The sequence below is a fragment of the Centroberyx gerrardi genome, chromosome 24 (genome assembly GCF_048128805.1).
Source record: "Centroberyx gerrardi isolate f3 chromosome 24, fCenGer3.hap1.cur.20231027, whole genome shotgun sequence".
Taxonomy (NCBI): Eukaryota; Metazoa; Chordata; class Actinopteri; order Beryciformes; family Berycidae; genus Centroberyx; species Centroberyx gerrardi.
The window spans coordinates 11,295,639-11,315,424 of NC_136020.1; the positions used below are offsets into that span (position 1 = coordinate 11,295,639).

At 43.9% G+C, this 19,786-nt stretch overlaps 1 protein-coding gene across 1 annotated transcript in view; it reads left to right on the top strand.

Moving 5' to 3' along the window:
* Positions 1-3,604, top strand: part of plxna4 (plexin A4) — a 251,739-nt gene extending 248,135 nt beyond the window's left edge. Inside the window, exons 31-32 of the mRNA XM_071916007.2 lie at positions 2,531-2,681; positions 2,966-3,604. Coding sequence (XP_071772108.1) covers positions 2,531-2,681; positions 2,966-3,061 — 247 coding nt within the window. The 3' untranslated portion in view covers positions 3,062-3,604. The remainder of the gene's footprint in view (positions 1-2,530; positions 2,682-2,965) is intronic.
* The last annotated feature ends 16,182 nt before the right edge of the window (positions 3,605-19,786 follow it).

Sequence of the window (19,786 nt, forward strand, 5' to 3'; positions counted from 1 at the left end):
TTTTCAAATGGCAATATGTCGGGCAACATTTCATCTGCAGTTGCAGATGTCATAGCATTAACTGCAGTCCAAGTATCAACCATGATTATTTAGTGAAAATAACCATGTGCATACTCTGGGTTTTCAGTAAAAGTGTATGATTATCATCCCTTGGTCCCTAGTTTGAGGGAGCAATACTGTCAGAGTGAACACCCAACAGTGGAACTGTATTAGTCAGTTGGAAAAGCCTGAGTAACATAGTAATGACTATGGGTGGATCTAGTGCTGCTTCACTCTGTGCTATCCAGCCGTGCCCAAATAACAGTCATGCCAGGGAAAGGATTTAGAAGAGGCAGACTGCAGCGTCTGAGTGAAGACAAAGAAAAAGGAAAAGTGAGGAAATACTGCAGGGGGACAAAAGACGTGCTGTACTTTGATCTCTCCTCCATGCTACATCTTAATAATCAGGCTAGCACTTGCGGTTTAGTCTAGTCGGAGCTGGGGAGCAAGCTAATGGAAACGTGGGTTTTGTCACAGCGTGTCTCCGCTAGTCCAGTGCTGCTCCTCCGAGACGCAGAGTAAACCTAGTAATGCTTATCCAGATTGAGTTGTGACTAGGCTGCACAGTCGATCCACAGAGGAAACCATGTGAGATGTTGATAAATGAAAATCAAATAGATATGCCGAACAACCGAACAGGTACCTTGCGTATTCAGCAGTTTTGCTCAAACATAGATGGGGGGGATCATATTTAATGTGTGAGATATGGCAGTCAGGCAGATCCATGATATCCCACAGAGCTTTTTGACTTGCTACAGTATGTTGATGTTATTAATTTGGGGCTGTGAAGTGAAGCGGGCTAGTGAGATATTGACAGTTGCCTAGTATTTGATGTGGGAGTTGATGGTCCCCAGACAATGACAAATTCATCACAGCTGTCACAACATTATTTGTTTACCAGAGTGGTCGCATATGGATCAGCACATTGGCTAATCTAAAGTTTTATAACCTTTTTCAAAAGAGAGCTTATGCTGTATTATTGTGAAATGGGGTTTCTACTTACATGACTCAATCCCCTTGTTCTTCAGTGGTAGAAAAGGCTCCATGAACATTTTGACTGAGAGAAAAAAAAGAAGAAAAAAAAGACCAGTATTACATGTTTTTGCGGAATTTTGGAAATTAATTAATGGGGGATTCCACCAAAAGACTATTAGGTTATTATTTGGCAAAATTTCCCATTTTTTGTGTGTTTGTGTTTTGAATTGCAAGCAGCTAAGATAAAAGAAAATGCAATTTTATGACATCAAACTGTTTCCTGAGATGGCTGAAGGATGTCTACTTTTACACAATAGCTACCTAAAAGTCAGTTTTGGTGGAATTCCCCTTTCAGTGCATAAACATCTAAATGTACTGTGTCGTTACCCATCCCAACAAACCTACAGGAAAATATAATGGGAGGGGTTTATACTGTTGGTCTTAATGATGACCTCGTCTCCCAGTGACAAACATATATGTATGAAATCTCTTGCCAGCAGCTCAAATTGAGACATAAGCTGTGACCAGTTTGTGAATGCAGGATCTCAATAGAAACATTTGTCTCTCAAACAAAGTTTTGTCAAAATCTGCCTTAGTGTCAGAGATATTGCCTGTAACGAAGAAAGCATAGATGGAGATAACTGGTACATTCCAATATTTTTTAGTGAAGTACAGTTTAGCAAGTGCTAGGCTGTCTCTCGGGCCAACTAAATGTTGTAATGAGGTTGAAAACAACCACTCACCAGGTTTTCAAAGCTTAGGATGTTATTTTGGAGAATAAAATCGTAACTTTTTTCCTCGGCGCCCAGGCACACCTGTTCTCTTCACTAACAATCCCCTGCCAGCTACTCCCCACCAGTGCCCTCCAGCACTGAACAGGTGTTGAGGTGTGTGCGTGTGTGTGTGTGTGACCTCTCTGTGCAAAGGCTATGCACAACACCCACCTGCCTCTTCCATTGCTCTAAAGGCTGTTTCCTGGCACATACTGTCTCTCTCACACACACACACAGAATTATCCAGCTGAATACCGGGCCTGTCCTCGAACGGTTGGAGCTACAGGAATTTAATATGTAAATAACCAGTTTTAATTAAAGCAGTTGATGGGGGCAACACAGCTGCTGCTGACAGTGACTGATTGCCTTTACCCGAATGCAACCAAGACACGTGTGTGTCTGTGTCATCTGTGATGGCATTCAAGGGTGAGGGCTCAAGCCTGTCAATGTCTACAAGGGCTCCATTTCAGCTATTTTCACTCTACAAGGCACTTGTTGACTCTTTCCTACATGCATCTGTTAAGTATATTCCTGCACTCATCAGGGGAAGATGAGAGTAAATGAGCTCTAAGGAAAACGGCAGCGCTATGTAAAGACTCGCAATTCCTAAGTCTAAAACGGCATTGGTTATATTCCATCGCCCAAGCCATTTACCATTTTTTTCTAACAGTGTTTTCAGCAGTAAACACATTCCTAATAACTGTTTATGCTGTCTGTCTCTTCCTCCCTCTCACTTTCAATAGGTACTACTCAGACATCAGCAAGATGCAGGCAATCAGTGACCAGGACATGAATGCCTATCTGGCAGAACAGTCACGGATGCACATGAACGAGTTCAACAGCATGAGCTCTCTCAGTGAGATCTACTCCTATGTGGGCAAATATGCTGAGGAGGTATGTAGCGCTGTAGCCCACACACACTCCTAGACAAGACATCACTATCATTATTAGCTAAGAATTAATGTTTTAGACCTATTGACGAACATTTCTGGAAAGGTAGGTTAGTTGTTTCTAGGGTTGGCTACATATTTGAGTAGCCTAATAGCATACTAGACTAGCCACATTGTGATATACATGCTCTACTATGAACAGAAAATATTGATTGCATTTTTTGGCAGACTGAGGACGTCCAGTAATGTGTTTGTGTGTCTGTGTTTACCTCACTGTCCCGTCGGCAGATTGTGTGTGCGCTGGAGCAGGACGATGCAGCCAGGAAACAGAGACTGGCCTTCAAGCTGGAGCAGGTGGTGGCCTTCATGAGTCTGGAGAGCTGAGGACCGCACTTCCCAGGGCGCACTGGGAAGAGACCCCGTCAGAAACCGAGCCGTGCCTGAGCGAAGACCTGTCCCCATCTTTCTCATCATGTGACTTCCTCCCTCCTCCTTCCTCCTTTCAAAGATGATGACTTCCTCCTTGACCTTTTTTCTGCTTCCTCTTCCCCAACGAGCGTTTTGTTTTCCTCATCCGCTCTGCTGCATAGACTAGTTGATCCGAGGGGTGGTTTGGGGCTGAGGACCGCGTCTCCCACGATGCAACGCAGGAGAGCCCTCAGCTTCACCACAGGGAGAGCTCCGAGGGGTGGTTGCTTGAAAGCTGGCCATATTGGCATACTTTAACTCCCCCCCTATCGGAGGAAGAGAGAGGAAAAAAAAAACATTTTTATGTTGCCTTCAAGAATTTACACTGATAGATAAAGTCTTTGAAAACCACAATGTTGGGTGTCCATTTTGTTGAGAACTTTTTTTGAAATAGGATAGTTAAAAACAAAACCATCTCTAGAGTCCAGTTTATTGTAGTGCTATATTCAATATACGGAATCAAAAGGAAACATCAAAAACGAGGACTGCAAGCCAAATGAACACCTCCGAAGAAAATGAATGCAAGGATGGTTTGCCAAGTTTACACTGTACCTACGAGTAAAGCATACATATCTGCGAAATTTGGGGAGAGTCCAGGCAAACCTAGAATGTTCCCGTGTTCTTTCAATGTAGCTGGAGTTGTATTTAAGATATAGACTGATGGGGGTAGGGAAGGGTTAGTGCTTCTTGGATCCTTTCCTTTATTGAAACGTGACTGACACTTAAACTTTAGAAACCAGAGCCTCCCCAACCTATACCCCCTTGCAACATTCGCACATTTTCCCTGCCCACCTTACATTTAATTCAAAGAAAATGCTCATGATTTCTGCTTCCATCTGGCTTATGTGGCTACTGCAAAATTAACTTATTAGGCAAATAAAACTGGAGGCCCCGACCCAAGTTGGATCCTCTGTGAGAAGCACACAACCAACTCTGGAAGGCAGTGTTTTTTGACTGCTAATCCGAACACCAGGAGCAGTCATTGTCTGGCTCTAGCCTCTTCCAATCTTGTGTCGTCACTGCGACGGTCTATCAAAGCACACACACATGCACAGATACACACACACACACACAATCAGCAGCTGCCCAAGACCCTGACTGTCCAGACATCTACGTCAACCCCCGGAAAAAGGTAAAGGGGAGAGCTGACTGAAATGTACTGGGAAAGACACAGCCTGTTTGTTGAAAATATCAAGAGAAACGATTCAACACAGCGTAGCCAGAGACGGCTGGCTGCGACCTAACGGGGCTCTGCTGTGAGAGAATAGCACTTCTTTCACAGGATTTTCTTGCTTAAAAGACTTTTGTGTGGAGAAATCAAACAAGATGGACTTAGTTGGTCAGCCAAAAACCAAAGGAGCTTGAAATTTTCAAAACAGTCAAAAATGAAATTTGAAAAGTGCCACTGAGGAACTGACAAAAAAGGACTTTGTAAAAGACAACCACCCCTATGACAAAAAAACTAAATCCTGACTGGAACTTTAAAACCTGTGTGATTTTTCTGACCTCAGTGTGTCGAGGTGAGAGGCTCTGCGGGCGAGGCGAGGCGGTCTGATCCTCCTCTCTCCGTCGTCCCGGGTCTTTCCGGCTCTCGGCACACCGTTCACCCTTCTGTCCGGCTCCCGACTTTCCAGTTTTTTTTTGTTTTGCACAAGCGTTGGAGATGGTAGCTAGTTGCGTACGGCAAAACCCCAACTCTGAGTGTGTAACTGTTGAGGCGCTCTTGTCTGTATTAGTGTAGTTGTCCTCAGTGGCGGCAGGGGGCGGCCTTCTCCGAGCCTCAAAAAAAAAAAAAAAAAAAAATCTGAAAAAGCAGAGCAGGAAGAGAACAAGTAAGTGAGCATCATGGCAGGATAAACAGGAAATGACAGACATTAAAAGTAGACGAGACTTGTTGGATGTGAACCCCCACGATGGGAGAGAGCGATAGAGAGACGATGGAGGCGCCCTCCTTTCCTTTTGACCTCTGCCCTTTCTTTTGCCTTGACAACGTGCCCCATGTGGTGATGTGAATGTGTGAAGACCGCCCTAGGTCCACCTTGGGTCCTTTATTGGCTTTTTAAGCGCATGTAAAATGTAAACAATTTAAGAAACTTATTAAAAAAAAGGAAAAATAAGAGAAAATTAAGCCTTGCAATGATGATGTGGATGTGTTCTTTTATCTTTCTTTTGCTTGGAAGAATCAAGATGGAAAAAGTGGATTGTTCATGTTATAAAAACTATAACTTTCGTTTAAGGTGGAACCTTTATCCAGTTCACCCCCTACTGCAGAGCCTCATGCCCATGTTTTTTGTGAAGTGTTAGATGCTAAATAAAGAAGAGGTACCTTTAAAAACAGATATTATATACCCTTGCATGTCGACCTATTTGGATGTTATGAAATGGAACTGCCTTGCAATCAAAGATATTTATCTACTACTACTAGGGACTTTGAAGTGATTCACAAGCCAACTGTTCTTTTTAGTATTATGGATTGATCTAGCATAAAAACCACAACCCATATTTTTCATTCATACAGTATGTCCATCTTTCTGGTCCCTGTTACTGCGTCCTACATTACAAGCCATCACAATGTTTCATGATTGCTGTGTCTACTCATTGGTTTTAGTTTCGGTAGACAGAATATGCAGTTAGAGTCTTGCTCTGTCTTTGCTGCTATTACATCTTGTTTTGAGTGTTGTCTTCTGAGCTAGATTAATTCGATTTTCCTTTGCTGACTGCAGCACCTGAAACCATAATAGTTTAAATTTGATTTGGATGTTTGTTTAAATTTTCCCCCATCAGATGAGCCTAGTGCATAGAGAAACTTTTGGAGTGACAGAGCCTTGTTTTCAAGTATCAAACAAAGAGAAAAACACATAAGAAAAACACACAAAGATTTGGTTTGTCAAAACTTATAAAAAGCAACAAAAGACCTGATGTAGGTTTGACTGCATCAATTTGCCACCATGTGTGTCACAGAATACAAATATAACAATCTCTTTTAGCCTCGTGCTCAGAAAATGAGAAGGGACATTTAGAAATTAACAATTTCTAAATGTGATTTTTACAGATAAACACAGATTTCTTGAACGAGAGGCACATTAAGCTTGATGGTAGACTTTATTTTCAAATGACTGTTTATGTTTCTTAGCCTTTGTGTCAAATGTATGTTGAGATACCCCACTCATTGTCTATGGGATTATCTGAGCAGAGCTGTACAGTATGATGAATGTCTGTTGCTTCAACTTGGAGGGGGTACATTCACAAGATGCTTTCTGGACGTGTTACAGTATGTAGTCAACATTTTAACCACATTCATACCTGATATTGGAAAATGAGACGGAATCGAGGTTGATTTAGCCTTGAAGAAAATTGATGGATTATCCGCGTAAGACTGACACTATGACTTAACATTGCAAGATCTGTATTATTGAGACCCCTTATCTTAGAGAATTTAGATGAACCACTTTCATTCATGTAGCCAATGTAAACTGTGTCTAGATACCCAAAGTTTCCCCTCCTGGCCCTGTGTTAATTACTAACACAAGGTAAGCGTCCCGGACTGTCGTTGTGAATCTGCCCCCCAGTGTAACATCCTGTCTTTCATTTCCCCTTGCCCCCATCCCTCCTGCAACAAAGGCTGTCCCACTGTAACTGCCTTGTGTTGCCAAGAGCACAGATAAAGTTTCCACCTTCAAACGTTTTGTAGGAACTAAAAACGTCCTCCTAGCTCAGTGTTATAGCAGGTGTTACAGAAACATGCTAGAAAAGACTTTTACTAGACCATATTTGAGAGATAAAAAGAGTATCTTATCGGGAGATAAAAACGAAACCTGGGGGATATAAGGCGAGCTTCTCTAACTTTGTTATAATTAATTGTATACCTGTGTATGTAAATATAATGCATTCCTATTTTGCAGTCAAGAACAAAATACTATTTGTAATATAGAATAAACTTTATTATGAAACCAAGCACTTCATGACTGTTTTTGCTTTTTATGTCAGTTTGCAGACGGCAGCCTTGCTGGAGGCTGAATGATTAATGACAACAGCCACTACTGAATGATGCTGCTTGCAGTAGAACAGCAGGTAAAAACGAACACTACAGGCGATCAAAGTATGAAATTAAATATTATCAGTAGGAAATTCTTACACGGAACACAAAATTTTACTATGTAAGTAATATGGGATGCAGACCTTGACGCGTGCTCCACTCCGCTGATCAGGACACTCCTGCAAGATGCACATTTGAGGTATTGGATATTTAAATCAAAGGCGTGTCCATCTTCACATTACTGACTCTGATTTTACTTACACACACAACATCGTAATCATTTAGCACTCCCATGGCGCCCTCATGTAAAACAAGATGTCAAATATATGAACTGTTGAGTCACAAAACTTGAAATACGTCCTTGGAATACGTTTTTAGGGACGGACTGTCTCTGTCGAGCTGCAGTTATTAGATTTTCAATTATTTAAATATGTCAGCTGTCGCCACCTATAGAAGCCTTATCCAATATACTCCTAATGTCCTACAAGCACAAGTTGTTTAAGAAGTTTCTTCTGACTCCTATCCCCATGAGAGCAGCTCACATGACCAAACAGGAGCTAACGCCAATCCAAATGTCACACTGTGAGCAAGGCGTAACAGCAATTCATTCATTTATTCTAATGCTGCATTTACATCATACAGAGGTAATCTTATATATGTCTTCCCAATTTTTAAAACTTGTAATTTCAACTTGGAAGATAGAGTGGACATGTTAGAAACTGGTTGCTAGTGAAATTATCGATTAATGAGAAAGGCTGGCTCACTGGGTTTGGAGCTCTCAGTGTGTTTTGCTCCAAGAAGCCCAGTCAAGTCAACCTACCTCTACTCCAAGTGATGCAAATGCCGCTTAACTGATGCTTAAAAATGGTAAAATCCATTGTTCTGTGGAGTAAATCATGGCACAAAGTCAGAATGCAGGTTAGAAAAGCTTTTCAGTTCTAAGATTTTTTATTTTTTGCATTTCTGCTTTATTTGACAGTCACAGTAGAGACAGTAGAGACAGGGCAGACAGAGGGGATGACATGCAGCAAAGGGCCAGACTTGAACCCGTGCCGCTGCGATTAGCCTTAATGGTACACGCTTTACCGGCTGAGCCACCGGAGCGCCCCGAAAAGCTTTACTGTTTTAACGAGAGGTGTTAAGGCTTAATGTATCCCAAATCAGTATAATGATGGGAAATACAGCAACTTACAGCAAACATCAACTGCCAAATTAATTAGGAAACAGCAGCGCTGGAAGGATTAGTTGAATCTGTACACTTGTGATTGAAACCAATCTACCAGACTTGAAGCCATTTAGGATGTGGAAGAGGGAAATCCCCGGCTCTAGGCAGACGTTGTCTTAGTCTACAAAGCCTGGGGCAAGGTCTCCCTGATGCTTCAGTAAACACACAACTGGTATAAATTACGGTATACTGCACAGTATATATACATACATCATTTTGAATTGTCTCATCAAATGCAGTCAAAATAGATACTCCAGTGTAGTGTCTAAAGGTTCATCAGCTTAGTTTAAGCAGGACGAAACACACAGATTCCACAGATGCGTTTCTCACAAATGGTACAAATACAGCTGCACAGCAAAGCATCAGAGGTAAGTCAGAGGTAAACTAAATAAAAGATGGGGAGGAGGATAGGAGTTACAGGCGAGGGAATAGAAAGTTCTTTGTAGCCGAGGAGGGCAGGGGAGGTGTGGAAGTGTAGAAAACAGAGCGACGACCCGCCGCAGGCTGAGCCCGCAGGGAGGGGAGGGGGGAGCCTGCGTCACTCCGTCTAGCCGAGTGGGTGAAGGGGACGCGAGATTGAATTGGCCCAGTGTCACCCTCCATATACCAACCACTGAACTGGGAGTAATGGGTGAGAAAAAGAGAGAGAGGCAGAGGCAGGGCCGCCGAGTGTCACCGCGGCTTTCTGACTAGTGAGCTGGGAATAATGAAAGGGAGAAGAGAGGAAAGTCTAAAGGGTGACGGGTTGAGAGAGGTTGGAGGGAGGAAGCTGGGGAGGGGGGGTGAGATGATAGAGACCCAGCTATGATTGCTTCGCACCGCGGGTGGTTTTTCACACTCCCATGACCGCTGCACCCCCTCACCCCAACCCCCCACCCTGCCATCGCATCCACCCACACTGATGTGATGTGGCCATGGAGAAAAAAAGAAAAGAATAAGAGGGATTAGAGGGTCCATCCACTTGGAGGTGGAGTGACGAGGAGGAGAAGAGAGGAGTTTGGGTCATTGGAGGCAATCAGTGTTGGGGGGCATGTGGGGTTATGGGATTGGGTAATCGATAGCGCTGAATCTGCTGCACCGGGGATTTGAACCCACAGCCAAACCCCCCGCCGCCTCGGCTTTAACGTGGTTCTCTTCCAAGACAAGATTTGATGGCGGAGACTATTAGATTTACTGTCAACACTGTAATTCAAAAGATTAATATCCTTCTATCAAGCAGTTTCTCAAAGTTTTCTCATAGAGAAAGCAATACTTCTCAGAGGAAACAACGCTTTGAGTGGCAACTTCAAGGGGAAACTTGTGTTGAAGAATTGCAGAAAGTGACATTCTGCGTACACAACTGCAAATAGACGCGCAAATAGAAACTGCACAAGTACATTGCATGGTATCCATCATTTACAATGACTGCACACACAGCTCAGTTATCTTGGGGTATAGAAAACACTTTCAAGTTAGTAATAGCTTGGCCTGGCTAATGGTCCTGGCTTGTCTCATGTCTGTGATGTTTTTTTTCCCCCTTCAGTGACTCTCTGGAGCATAAAGTTGAGAGCGGAGGGAGGAGGTGGATTTTGTCTGGGACTTAGAGGTGTCAAGCTGCAAAAGGTGCTAAAAGCTTGCATCTTCCTTTATCATCTCTCTCCTTTGCTCGTTAGATTTTTCAAAAGGTTGCAGCATCAAGTCGACTCATCTTTCACCGCCCACACCACAGGGTGTTTTTAAGCCGTTAGCTTCTGCTACCGGCTCAGTTATGACGGTCACTTGTGCACGCTGCAATAATTTACAACTGTGTGGAAATAATTTTTTTTGCAATGAAATCTTACGATCTTAAGTACATTTTTCACTAATCTCAGCTGCCCACTCTCCTCAGTAAAGATTATTATTGAAAGATGTTGCTACATGCCTATGATTTAAGTGGGATTTTGGAGTGGGATTTCTGGTGCAGCTCCCTGTCATGTGGACAACTGGCTGGTCTGCCGACTGTCTGCCTGGCTGCCTGGCTGGTTGGATGATAAGAGCGCATCTTGGACACTGGTTGACGGGTCTAATTTCAGTAGCGGACTGAGAGAGATATTGACAACTGCATGTGAGCAGATGGGAGCAATTACCGATATCAGTCCATTCTCCTCCGTCTGCTCTGTTTTGGTAAACATTTGTGGTGAGACACCAGAGCCGGTGCTGGAGGCGGCAGGAATAGAGTGGCAAAGAATGCAGGCAGACTGAATGTTACAGCCAAAAAACCCTATACACTACAGATGGAGAGAGAAGACGGACAGAGACAGAGAGTGAAGTCTGTCAAGAGGTTCAGAACAAACACTTTGAACACCGAACTAACCTTCAAGTTGGGCATGGGTGTGCAAGTTAACGCTGTTGGAGCCAAGTCAGTGGCAAGAACAATGTGTGCGATACTTCTATTTTTTGTTTTGTTGATCCGTGTAGGGAAATTCTTCTCACCCCTTCACAGGGAGGTCAAAGGTCAGCTACAGAGCAGCGACCCTGGAGCTGGTAGGGATTCAAGTGTCTTGCCCTACTGTTACAGTGTCCAAACATTACATCCAGGTGACTGTATGGGAGGCCAATGTTCTTATGCCAACTGGTGTAAATGGTGAGTCCTGTTTGCTTTCAAAAACCTTTTGTAATACATGAGTGTTCCCAAAAACCACACCTCTGGAACCTGCCCTCCAACTGCACCCCCATCACCAGCACCTGACAAATCAACTTCCTGGGATGGGGTCTAAGAGCCGTCCCGTCACGCTAAGCATTGCCATCGATCTCCCCCTCCTCCCCACCACACACACACTTCTGTGCCTACCAGCTCTGAAGGCTAGACCATGGCTCTCCTTTATGGGCTTCACAAATCTTCACCATTTCAGCTCCTAATCAATAACGACCATGCAATTCATTCTAAACTGCACATTTGTTCCCTGGGCACCAGCACCATATGCTCTCACCGAAACACGAATTACCCAGAGCCGCGTGCGCCGCTGCAACACAGCAAATTGATTATCTGGTTGAGAACTACATTGAATTTATTATTGCTTTATTGTCATCTTACATCTCCAACGCCGTCCTCCTGTTGATAATGGATTATGACTGTGGAGCGGACAGGTAGGATTCCAAAAATCCCTCTGCTGCATGCACAGGAAAACACATGTAAAAGCCACGGGAACGGGAAGCGCCTCAGCTGAAATGGTTCTCAGCCTGTAATTCCTGCGGCTCAACACTGTAATGGCATGATGTGACAGTTGTGGCATGCGTTACTGTACCTCCTCAAGCTATAACAACCCATTACAATTCTAAACCATCACCAAAACATCAACAAAATCTAAAATTCTATATTCCTATCTGCTCGTCTTTTCACATTTGTAGCACTTCTCTGGAAAAATACACTGCACCTTCAATCATTACTCAGTGTTTACATATTTTTTGATGACCATTTCATGTGCTACTCCGTAACAATAAGTGCAACAAATTGCCATTTCTAAACATCAAATTGAAGTTGCATTATCCAAAACTTTATCCCACCCCAACACCTAATTCATTTTCATCATGATTAGTCATCCTCTCAGTTGATATGGGCACACACTTAGCTAGCTTAGATGACAAATGGCAGAAAGGTTTACTCGTTCTAGGTAGAAGTATTCCCACTACTATGATTTTTATCCAGCCAAAGAATGACCCCAACATTGGACATCAACACTATTTGGTTTCCCTGATCATTCACAGCAGAGGTAATTGAGTTATCCAAATTTTAGAGGCTAAGGCAGGATGCAAGCACCAACTTTGGGGGTGGAACAGAAAAGTCACATAATGAGTAGTGTAATGAGTGAATTAATAACTTATAAAATCACTTTTGAAATGAGTATATTAGTATTTTGAAATAACAAATGAACAAATAATGACTAATAAATTAGTTTGAGTAAAGAGCCCAACACTGCCCTCAATTAAAAATTCCTCAGTCCTCAACATTGTCAAAGGAATCAGTGTTTCTCTGAGTTGTTCCAGTGCGGCAGCAGACAAAAGACAGTTCTCTATCATAGTCAGCCACCTGTGGGCTTTTGTCCCTGGCTCTGTCACACTGGTCATTCCCACCCTGTTAGAAAGTCTACAATGGACAGGAGCCCATCAGCTGGGGCCTCCACCGGCGCGTCCCTGTGGGCCGGCTGCCTGGTACACAAAGCAGCATGCGGCCAGGCACGCTCACGCACACATAAACACAAACACCCCCCCTCTCAAGCGCACACAAAACCACACGAACACGTTTTCACAGCATCTCCAATACCAACATTATGAATATGAATAACCCCTTGGCCCAGACTTTAGCAGGCTGTGCCATGCCAGTCCATGTGCTGCTTTCAAGCCTTCAAGATGTCAACACAGAGACAGAAGGGCAAACTGAGAAACAAACAAATCTGACAACACAGTGTGGGCCTTCAATCGGCTAGGCCTTCGCCAGTGATCAGGTCTTACTGGGGCTAAACAGACTTAGCACTGTCCCAATGCGCCTTATTCAGCAAAACTGAATTAGAGACAGAACAGTGATCGCTCCTATATGCTAAAAGCCCATGCGGCAAACTAGAAAAGCGTGCGTTTGAAGCGAAGTTACATGTCAGAGACTTGTGAAGACCTGCTGAGAGGGTACAGATTGTAGAGGGTTAGAGACGATGGCAGGAAGATCGTCCTCTAATCCAATTCAACTGCAGCCATTTGAATAATTGATGCGGGGACATAAATTGGTCCATTCCAGATGTCCCCTGCTCCCTTAATCAATACTGATTCCCTTAATCAATGGTTGGCTGGCCAGCCCAAGGCTTTGGCTGTTCTCCCTCTACGCAGCCATGCCGCAGCCAAAGCTTCCCACAGTCCAAGTCACAGGTGGTTGGCTGCAAAGTGGCTGTTTGCAGTGATAGGCTCTGGGTAATTGAGGCTCTTACCGGGGGGGGGTGGGGGGGGATGGGGGCGGGGGGTGGCGGGAGGGGTGGCGGGGACTACAGATTGGGCTGGTGTCTAGAGGAGGCGCATGGCTTCCACAGGGAAATGACTGGAGAGAGATTCCAAGGCTGCCTTGAAAAGAAATTTCTCATCTTGCAGGGACCGACTTGATTAATTAAAGGAGACAGACAGACAGACAGAGAGACAGACAGAGAGACAGAGAGACAGACAGAGAGACAGAGAGACAGAGAGACAGAGAGACAGAGAGACAGACAAACAGAGAGACAGAGAGAAGAGAGACAGACAGAGAGACAGAGAGACAGAGAGACAGACAGACAGAGAGACAGAGAGACAGAGAGACAGACAGACAGAGAGACAGACAGAGAGACAGAGAGAAGAGAGACAGACAGAAGAGAGACAGAGAGAGAGAGAAGAGAGACAGACAGAGAGACAGAGAGAGAGAGAAGAGAGACAGACAGAGAGACAGAGAGAGAGAGAGAGAGACAGACAGACAGACAGACAGACTGAGAGATAGATAGATGATTAAATTAAGTGCCTTGAGGATGGGGTGCAAGGGCATGGAATGACTCTCACACAGGATCACACTGCATAAATAACTTGAACTTGCTCATTTCCATTCTAATAATCTGCATGCATAAAGACTGACGAATGTGAAGTACACACACACACACACACGCACGCACACAAAGATAATGGTGGGCAGGGGAAGCTGTGTGCCAGGATGCCAGGGCAAAGCGGTGCAGCAGCAGTAGGTGACAGCTGGATGGCACAGCTGGGGGAGACAGATAACCCTCAGCCTGCAGGAGCTGACAAAAACAACCACATCCCTCCTCAAAAGGCTGAACGCAACTTCACATCGCCCCGCTCTCCCTTTCTCTTCCCCTCTCTCTGCCCATTGCTCTTGTTGTCCCTCTAAATACCTCTCTCTTTCACTCTAGCCTTCATTTTCTCCCTTCGCCCGTTACATCCCTCACCCTTTCAACTTCCTCCCCGGCTCTCTCTCTCTCTCTCTCTCTCTCCCTCTCTCTCTTCCACACGCTGCCCGGCGCTGACAGGCTGTCGTAGGTGGACACCTGGTCAGAGCGGTCCTGCGGCTGTCAGCGGGGCGCCGCGGTGATCCATCAACGTTCCGTCTTGTCTGCCCGGATTGGCCAGAACTACACGTCTCTGTCTGCTCCGCGCTCCCGGGCCTCCATCAACAGGTGGGAAGAACGGGAAGTGAGCTGGTAAGGGAAAAGATTACAGAGCGGTGCTGAGGAGATTCCACCGTGCCGCAGCCCACTGAACACACATGCTGCGGCTCAGGAATAATAATATAATAATAATATATAATCGTTTCATATTACATACGTTTTTCTTGTCATACATTTTTAGAACTTTGAAATTGTTTAAAGAAAAGTGATTTTGTTAAAAGAAAATAGAGTATGATGAAAGGTTTTCACCAATATTGTATTTGATTCATGGACCAAAGATTACCTGCAGCACTAAAACACCTTGTTTAGAAATCCATTTTGGACGCCTCTCTCTCTTAAGCAATTAATTGCAGCCACTGCAATTTGGAAATTGCAGAAGTTCATGCGATTTCGATTTTTTTCAATTAATTTTCAGCTCTATTACTAAAATGCCATTATTACGGTTCAGACAGCCCAATTTCGCAACACTACTGCATGCTCAGGTCAGCCTGAAACAGCCTGTTGGTACTATAATGAAGGCAAGAATTGATCGATGTGCTTCTGTGAATATTTCTCTCTAGATTTCAGAGTGGCATCATGGGAAATGTACTAAACAATGCTTCGTGACTAGATGTGTGTATACCTACACTTGTTTGCATGTGTGTTGGTTTGAGACAGTGGAATGGAGTGAAATATGTGTGTGTGTGTGTGTGTGTGTGTGTGTGTGTGTGTCTGTGTGTGTGTGTCTGTGTGTGTGTGTCTGTGTGTGTGTGCGCGCGCGTGCGTGTAATATTCGATATCCAATTCCCTCTCTTACATATAGCCCATTGCTCTAAAACACTGCGGGGAGCTGGCCTGGCTCTCTGACAGCATCCTGTGAGGGGGGTGTCGCCGTAATCGATTTACACAGCAATCACAGATCAGCACACGGCGACCTTCACCGGGTCCTTGAACACAAACTCTCTCCGCTTATCCGAAGCCATCGGCAGAGAGGTGATTAATGAATCGGTTGTTTATGTGTCTATTTAAAGTCGCAATAAAAACGGTTTAGGAACGGTTATGCCGCAGCAATGTGTGCCTGTTAAAGTCGAAGTTCCACTGAGGAAGCTCAAAGGTGTCTGACAGGGTGAAAATGGGTTACGTCTAGGTGCTTCTACCAGCGAATGTCATCTTTCCGACAGCACGTTTTTTTAAAGAAATCATCTTAGTTTTGGTAATGAATAGAAATACGAGGATGTGACAAAGAACTGGAGTGCAAAGCAGAGAGGGGATGGGGAGAGAGGAAGAGCGAGACAGATAAGGGAGGTTGTTTCTTTTCAAGTTATAAAACATTTAAGTTTAAAACCAACTCCTCTTGATAAAAGGCGGCTGCAGCAATAAAAACCTGAGCTGTCTGAACCGCCAACTGCAACAAACTCATAGCAGAGCCCCATTATTTGTGACTGCAGTAGAAAAGCTGTCAGCCTCATACTTGTATTTCCTCCCATTTCTGTGCTACATAAATTCCTATAATGTCTGGCATTTACTTTACTGGCTGCCCGCAGGAAAGGAAAAAAAAATCCCCAAAAAACAGCTGGGTGAAGCCTTGCCGTATTCTGTCAGGGAGGAAATATGGCGGAGCGAGACACTCGGCGTGAAAAGCTCGCTCACTGTCAGTATCCATCTGTTTACCTCGCCGCCACCATTTTGGCGGCGAGGTGGAAAACAAGCATTCTCTTCAATGGCCATTAAAAATGCATGAGGGGAATGAACAGATCACACAGGGCTTTCCAAAGCACTTAAGAGACGGGCCGCTTTATGCCCCAGGTTGGGAGATCACCATTCTCACTGTAAAACATCTCACTGTAATAAGATAATATAAAATGTTGCTCCCCCACTGCTCCGAGAGAGAGAAACACACACACAGCTAATGAGCCAAGCAATTAGCTTTGCCGAATGTGCACAAAAACTTTGTCGCCAGGGAGATAAACAGTCCTGCTGCTTTTGCATGAGGAAATATAAATTAGCGCTCTCGAAGCAGTCCAGAGAGGAGAGAGCAAGCAGGGCAAGGCTTCGGGACTCGATCTGCTAATCGATCATCTTGACACCCGTGTTGACAACCTGTCATGGGGAGGTGACAGCGCTGTGTCCCGCACCTTGTCACAGGAGTGTATGTGACAGATCTGGTGTTAGGGTTGACTTTTAATGGGCCCTCAGGTCGCACCGTGGCCAGCCAGAGTGAGGCTTAGAGGTTCAGAGGTCGCACTCCTGTCTGCCACCAACACACACACACCCAGCGGCAACCAGGGACATCATTCTCAATGGACTGGGAGGAGGCGTGTGTGTGTGTGTGTGTGTGTTTGTGCGTGCACGTTGTGTCAGTGTACAGATGGAGGGGGGCTGTCTGTAAGGAAAAGGAACAGATTGACAAGCACTGCGGGCCGGCTGCCACAGAGCAGAGAGGGAAATGCACTTTTCAAATGTCACCTTGCCTTGCCACCCTTTACGCTGAGAGAGAGAATGGGCTGAAATAGAGCACCCAGAGAAAATAGCTTGAGGAGGGAAGAAATAACATGACTTATCCTATTCTCAGGACTTCTGGCACGTACTCAGCTGGAGGAAACTGAAATTCTGCAGTATGCTGGCATGGTTTTAACAACCAATAAAAAGTATCTTAAGCTAAAGACTCTAATGGACCTCAAAGTGATACTCATGCAAAGCACCTTATTTTTTCCTGTTCTGAAAAACTAATAATAAGGAATCAATGTACAAATATTAGGATCACTTACTCATTTCATGACGTGCACTTATGAGGGTAAGTAAAAGCCATTATCCTTTATTGATTTCCCTGATTAAATCTATACCAACCACAAAGGAGGAGATGTAGATAAAGAGAAGCAGATGAGCTAGAGAAGGATTTTTTTTTTTTTTAGCTTTGAGACAGTTGGATTGTGCAAAAGGGGCTGCAACTCAATATCAGGATAATGTCCCTAATATTTTCTACATTCAGACACTGAATGTATAAAAAATATCAAGTATAATCCTAATAAAAGTCTCTTATTAACATCTTTGATACGATTATATTACACAAACTATGGGCAAATGCTGTATTGTTGCATTCACTTTATGTACTTGTACTTTTTGAAAACAAGAATTTTACTTTTATTTAAGTATGTTTCGACTAAAGTATTATACTTTGCTACATTTTACATTGCATCCATTACAGACTACAAATTCTAAAGCATATAAGCATATTAGAAACTGGCCAAAAAATGCATCTGCATGAAATCTGCTTACAGCATGTGTAGGCAATGTTAAGTTATCTAACTGTGATGTTTATACTCAGATTTGTCCATGATAGCAGTCCGGTAGTTGATTCGTTGGTTTGTTTGTGCGTAGTGCTTAGCGCATTAGTCTCGTATTCATAGTATTCTGTTACATCACCACACGGCCATGTTGGTAGGAAAATAACAGGTGATTTTAATAAATTAACAGGTGATTCCAATCAAATGACAAACACAGACAATGAGCTGTGTGTATTGTAAAGCGCCATATTGGTAGGAAATGCATGTGACATCATGGGAATACTATGAATAAGGTAGATACAGTGTGGTATAAGTCACACAGCCAACTCTACGTTTGTGCATGGTACATTCACATACCAAGAAGTTCTCTCAATCCAATAATGTATTCACCCCACCCCTCCACCCCAGCACCCAGAAAGTGGTAGTGTACTTGCTGAATAATGGTTGATTCTTGCATTACTTTGTTTATGCACCTTATTTTCCAAGTTGTTTTTTTTTCCTGATTAAAAAACCCAGTTTGGACTCCCACGTAAACCTAAAAAAAATAAAGCTCAATCAAAGGGTAAAGATGATTGACAATCTGAAGATACACCTGATTAGCTGTCAAACCCAAACTGAACTAGCATAGAAGCCAACTGGTGTTGAATGCCACTGCTATGGCACAACAGAGTTTGTGTGTTAACAGTGGGGTGCAGCACATACTGGCAGACAACCTGACATTATGACTAGACCACGTACTGTCACTCTACACACTCGCAACAACAGGTCCCTTTTCCACTTTCTGCCAAGGTAACCCACTGTGAAAGCAAGAGTTGACTCATAATTGAGGAAGAAAGTGGAACATTCCAAGTCAACCACATCCATACAATGTAAGGCGTATGACTAAATTACTGCAATGTACCTAGCTCAACTATAAACCATATTTCACTTTGGCAAAGCTGATACAAGCAAGTGCCAGTCAAGACGAACAATGCAGAAGCTCAGTTAGTGACAATCATTATGAGGAGTAAGTCATTACTCACTTAGATGTAACCCCCCCACCCCACCCCATCCCAACCCTTGCAAATGTCAACACCAGTTCTAACAAAATTACAGAGACATGGCAGTAAAGACTTAAAAGCCATTTCCGATAATACGAATTGTTGTGCAAATTGACCCCCAAGGTGTTCCAACAAAACCATTCACAATTCTGATAGCGTGCCCTTTCTTTGATTGGGAAACAACTGACTGGTGACTTTGATCCGGCCCACTTTTTTTTTAAAAAGCATATCGCTGATCCCGGCTGAGCGCTGCGATGTGATGTGTGATCTATGCGTTCTGTGCCAGAAAGGAAGTTTGACACCGTCTCCCCCGCACTTCAAAAACACATCAATCAAGTCAGTCAAAAAGTGTCAGAGACCTTCTAGTTGTCATTGAGGGCTACTTTGCAGTGATTGATGGTCCGATGGTCCCCCCCCCCCCCCTCCCTCCACCTTCCTCCCTCGCCAATCCCTGCATCAATTTGCACACCGTGTGAAAAATAACAAATGATAACGTTTTGAAAAATGATTCACAATATCCTCTGGCAATTTAGATAAACAATTTCCTTACAAAAGGGAGGGAGCACAACAGAGACAGAGACAGCGACAAAGAGAGACTAAGAGAGAGGGAGACGGGCCAGCTCTCTATATTAACATTTATGGCTTTGGGGCTGTGAGAAAAGTATGTGTGTGTGTGTGTGTGTGTGTGTGTCTTGAGAACAGGGGATGCTTTGAATATTTGATGCATGTTGAAGGCTGCAGTGGCCTCTATAGGCAGTGTGTGTACACAAAGGCCTATTAAGCTGCATTCTCATGGGGAAGGTGTGATAGAGAGTCAGGCAGCCAATACACTCCCCACACATCTGTCAATACTGACTGAAACGGGTCTCGATATTAGGTACTGAGACTCCTCTTTCCTTTCCTTGCTTCCTTCCTTCCTCATTCATCTGTCCTT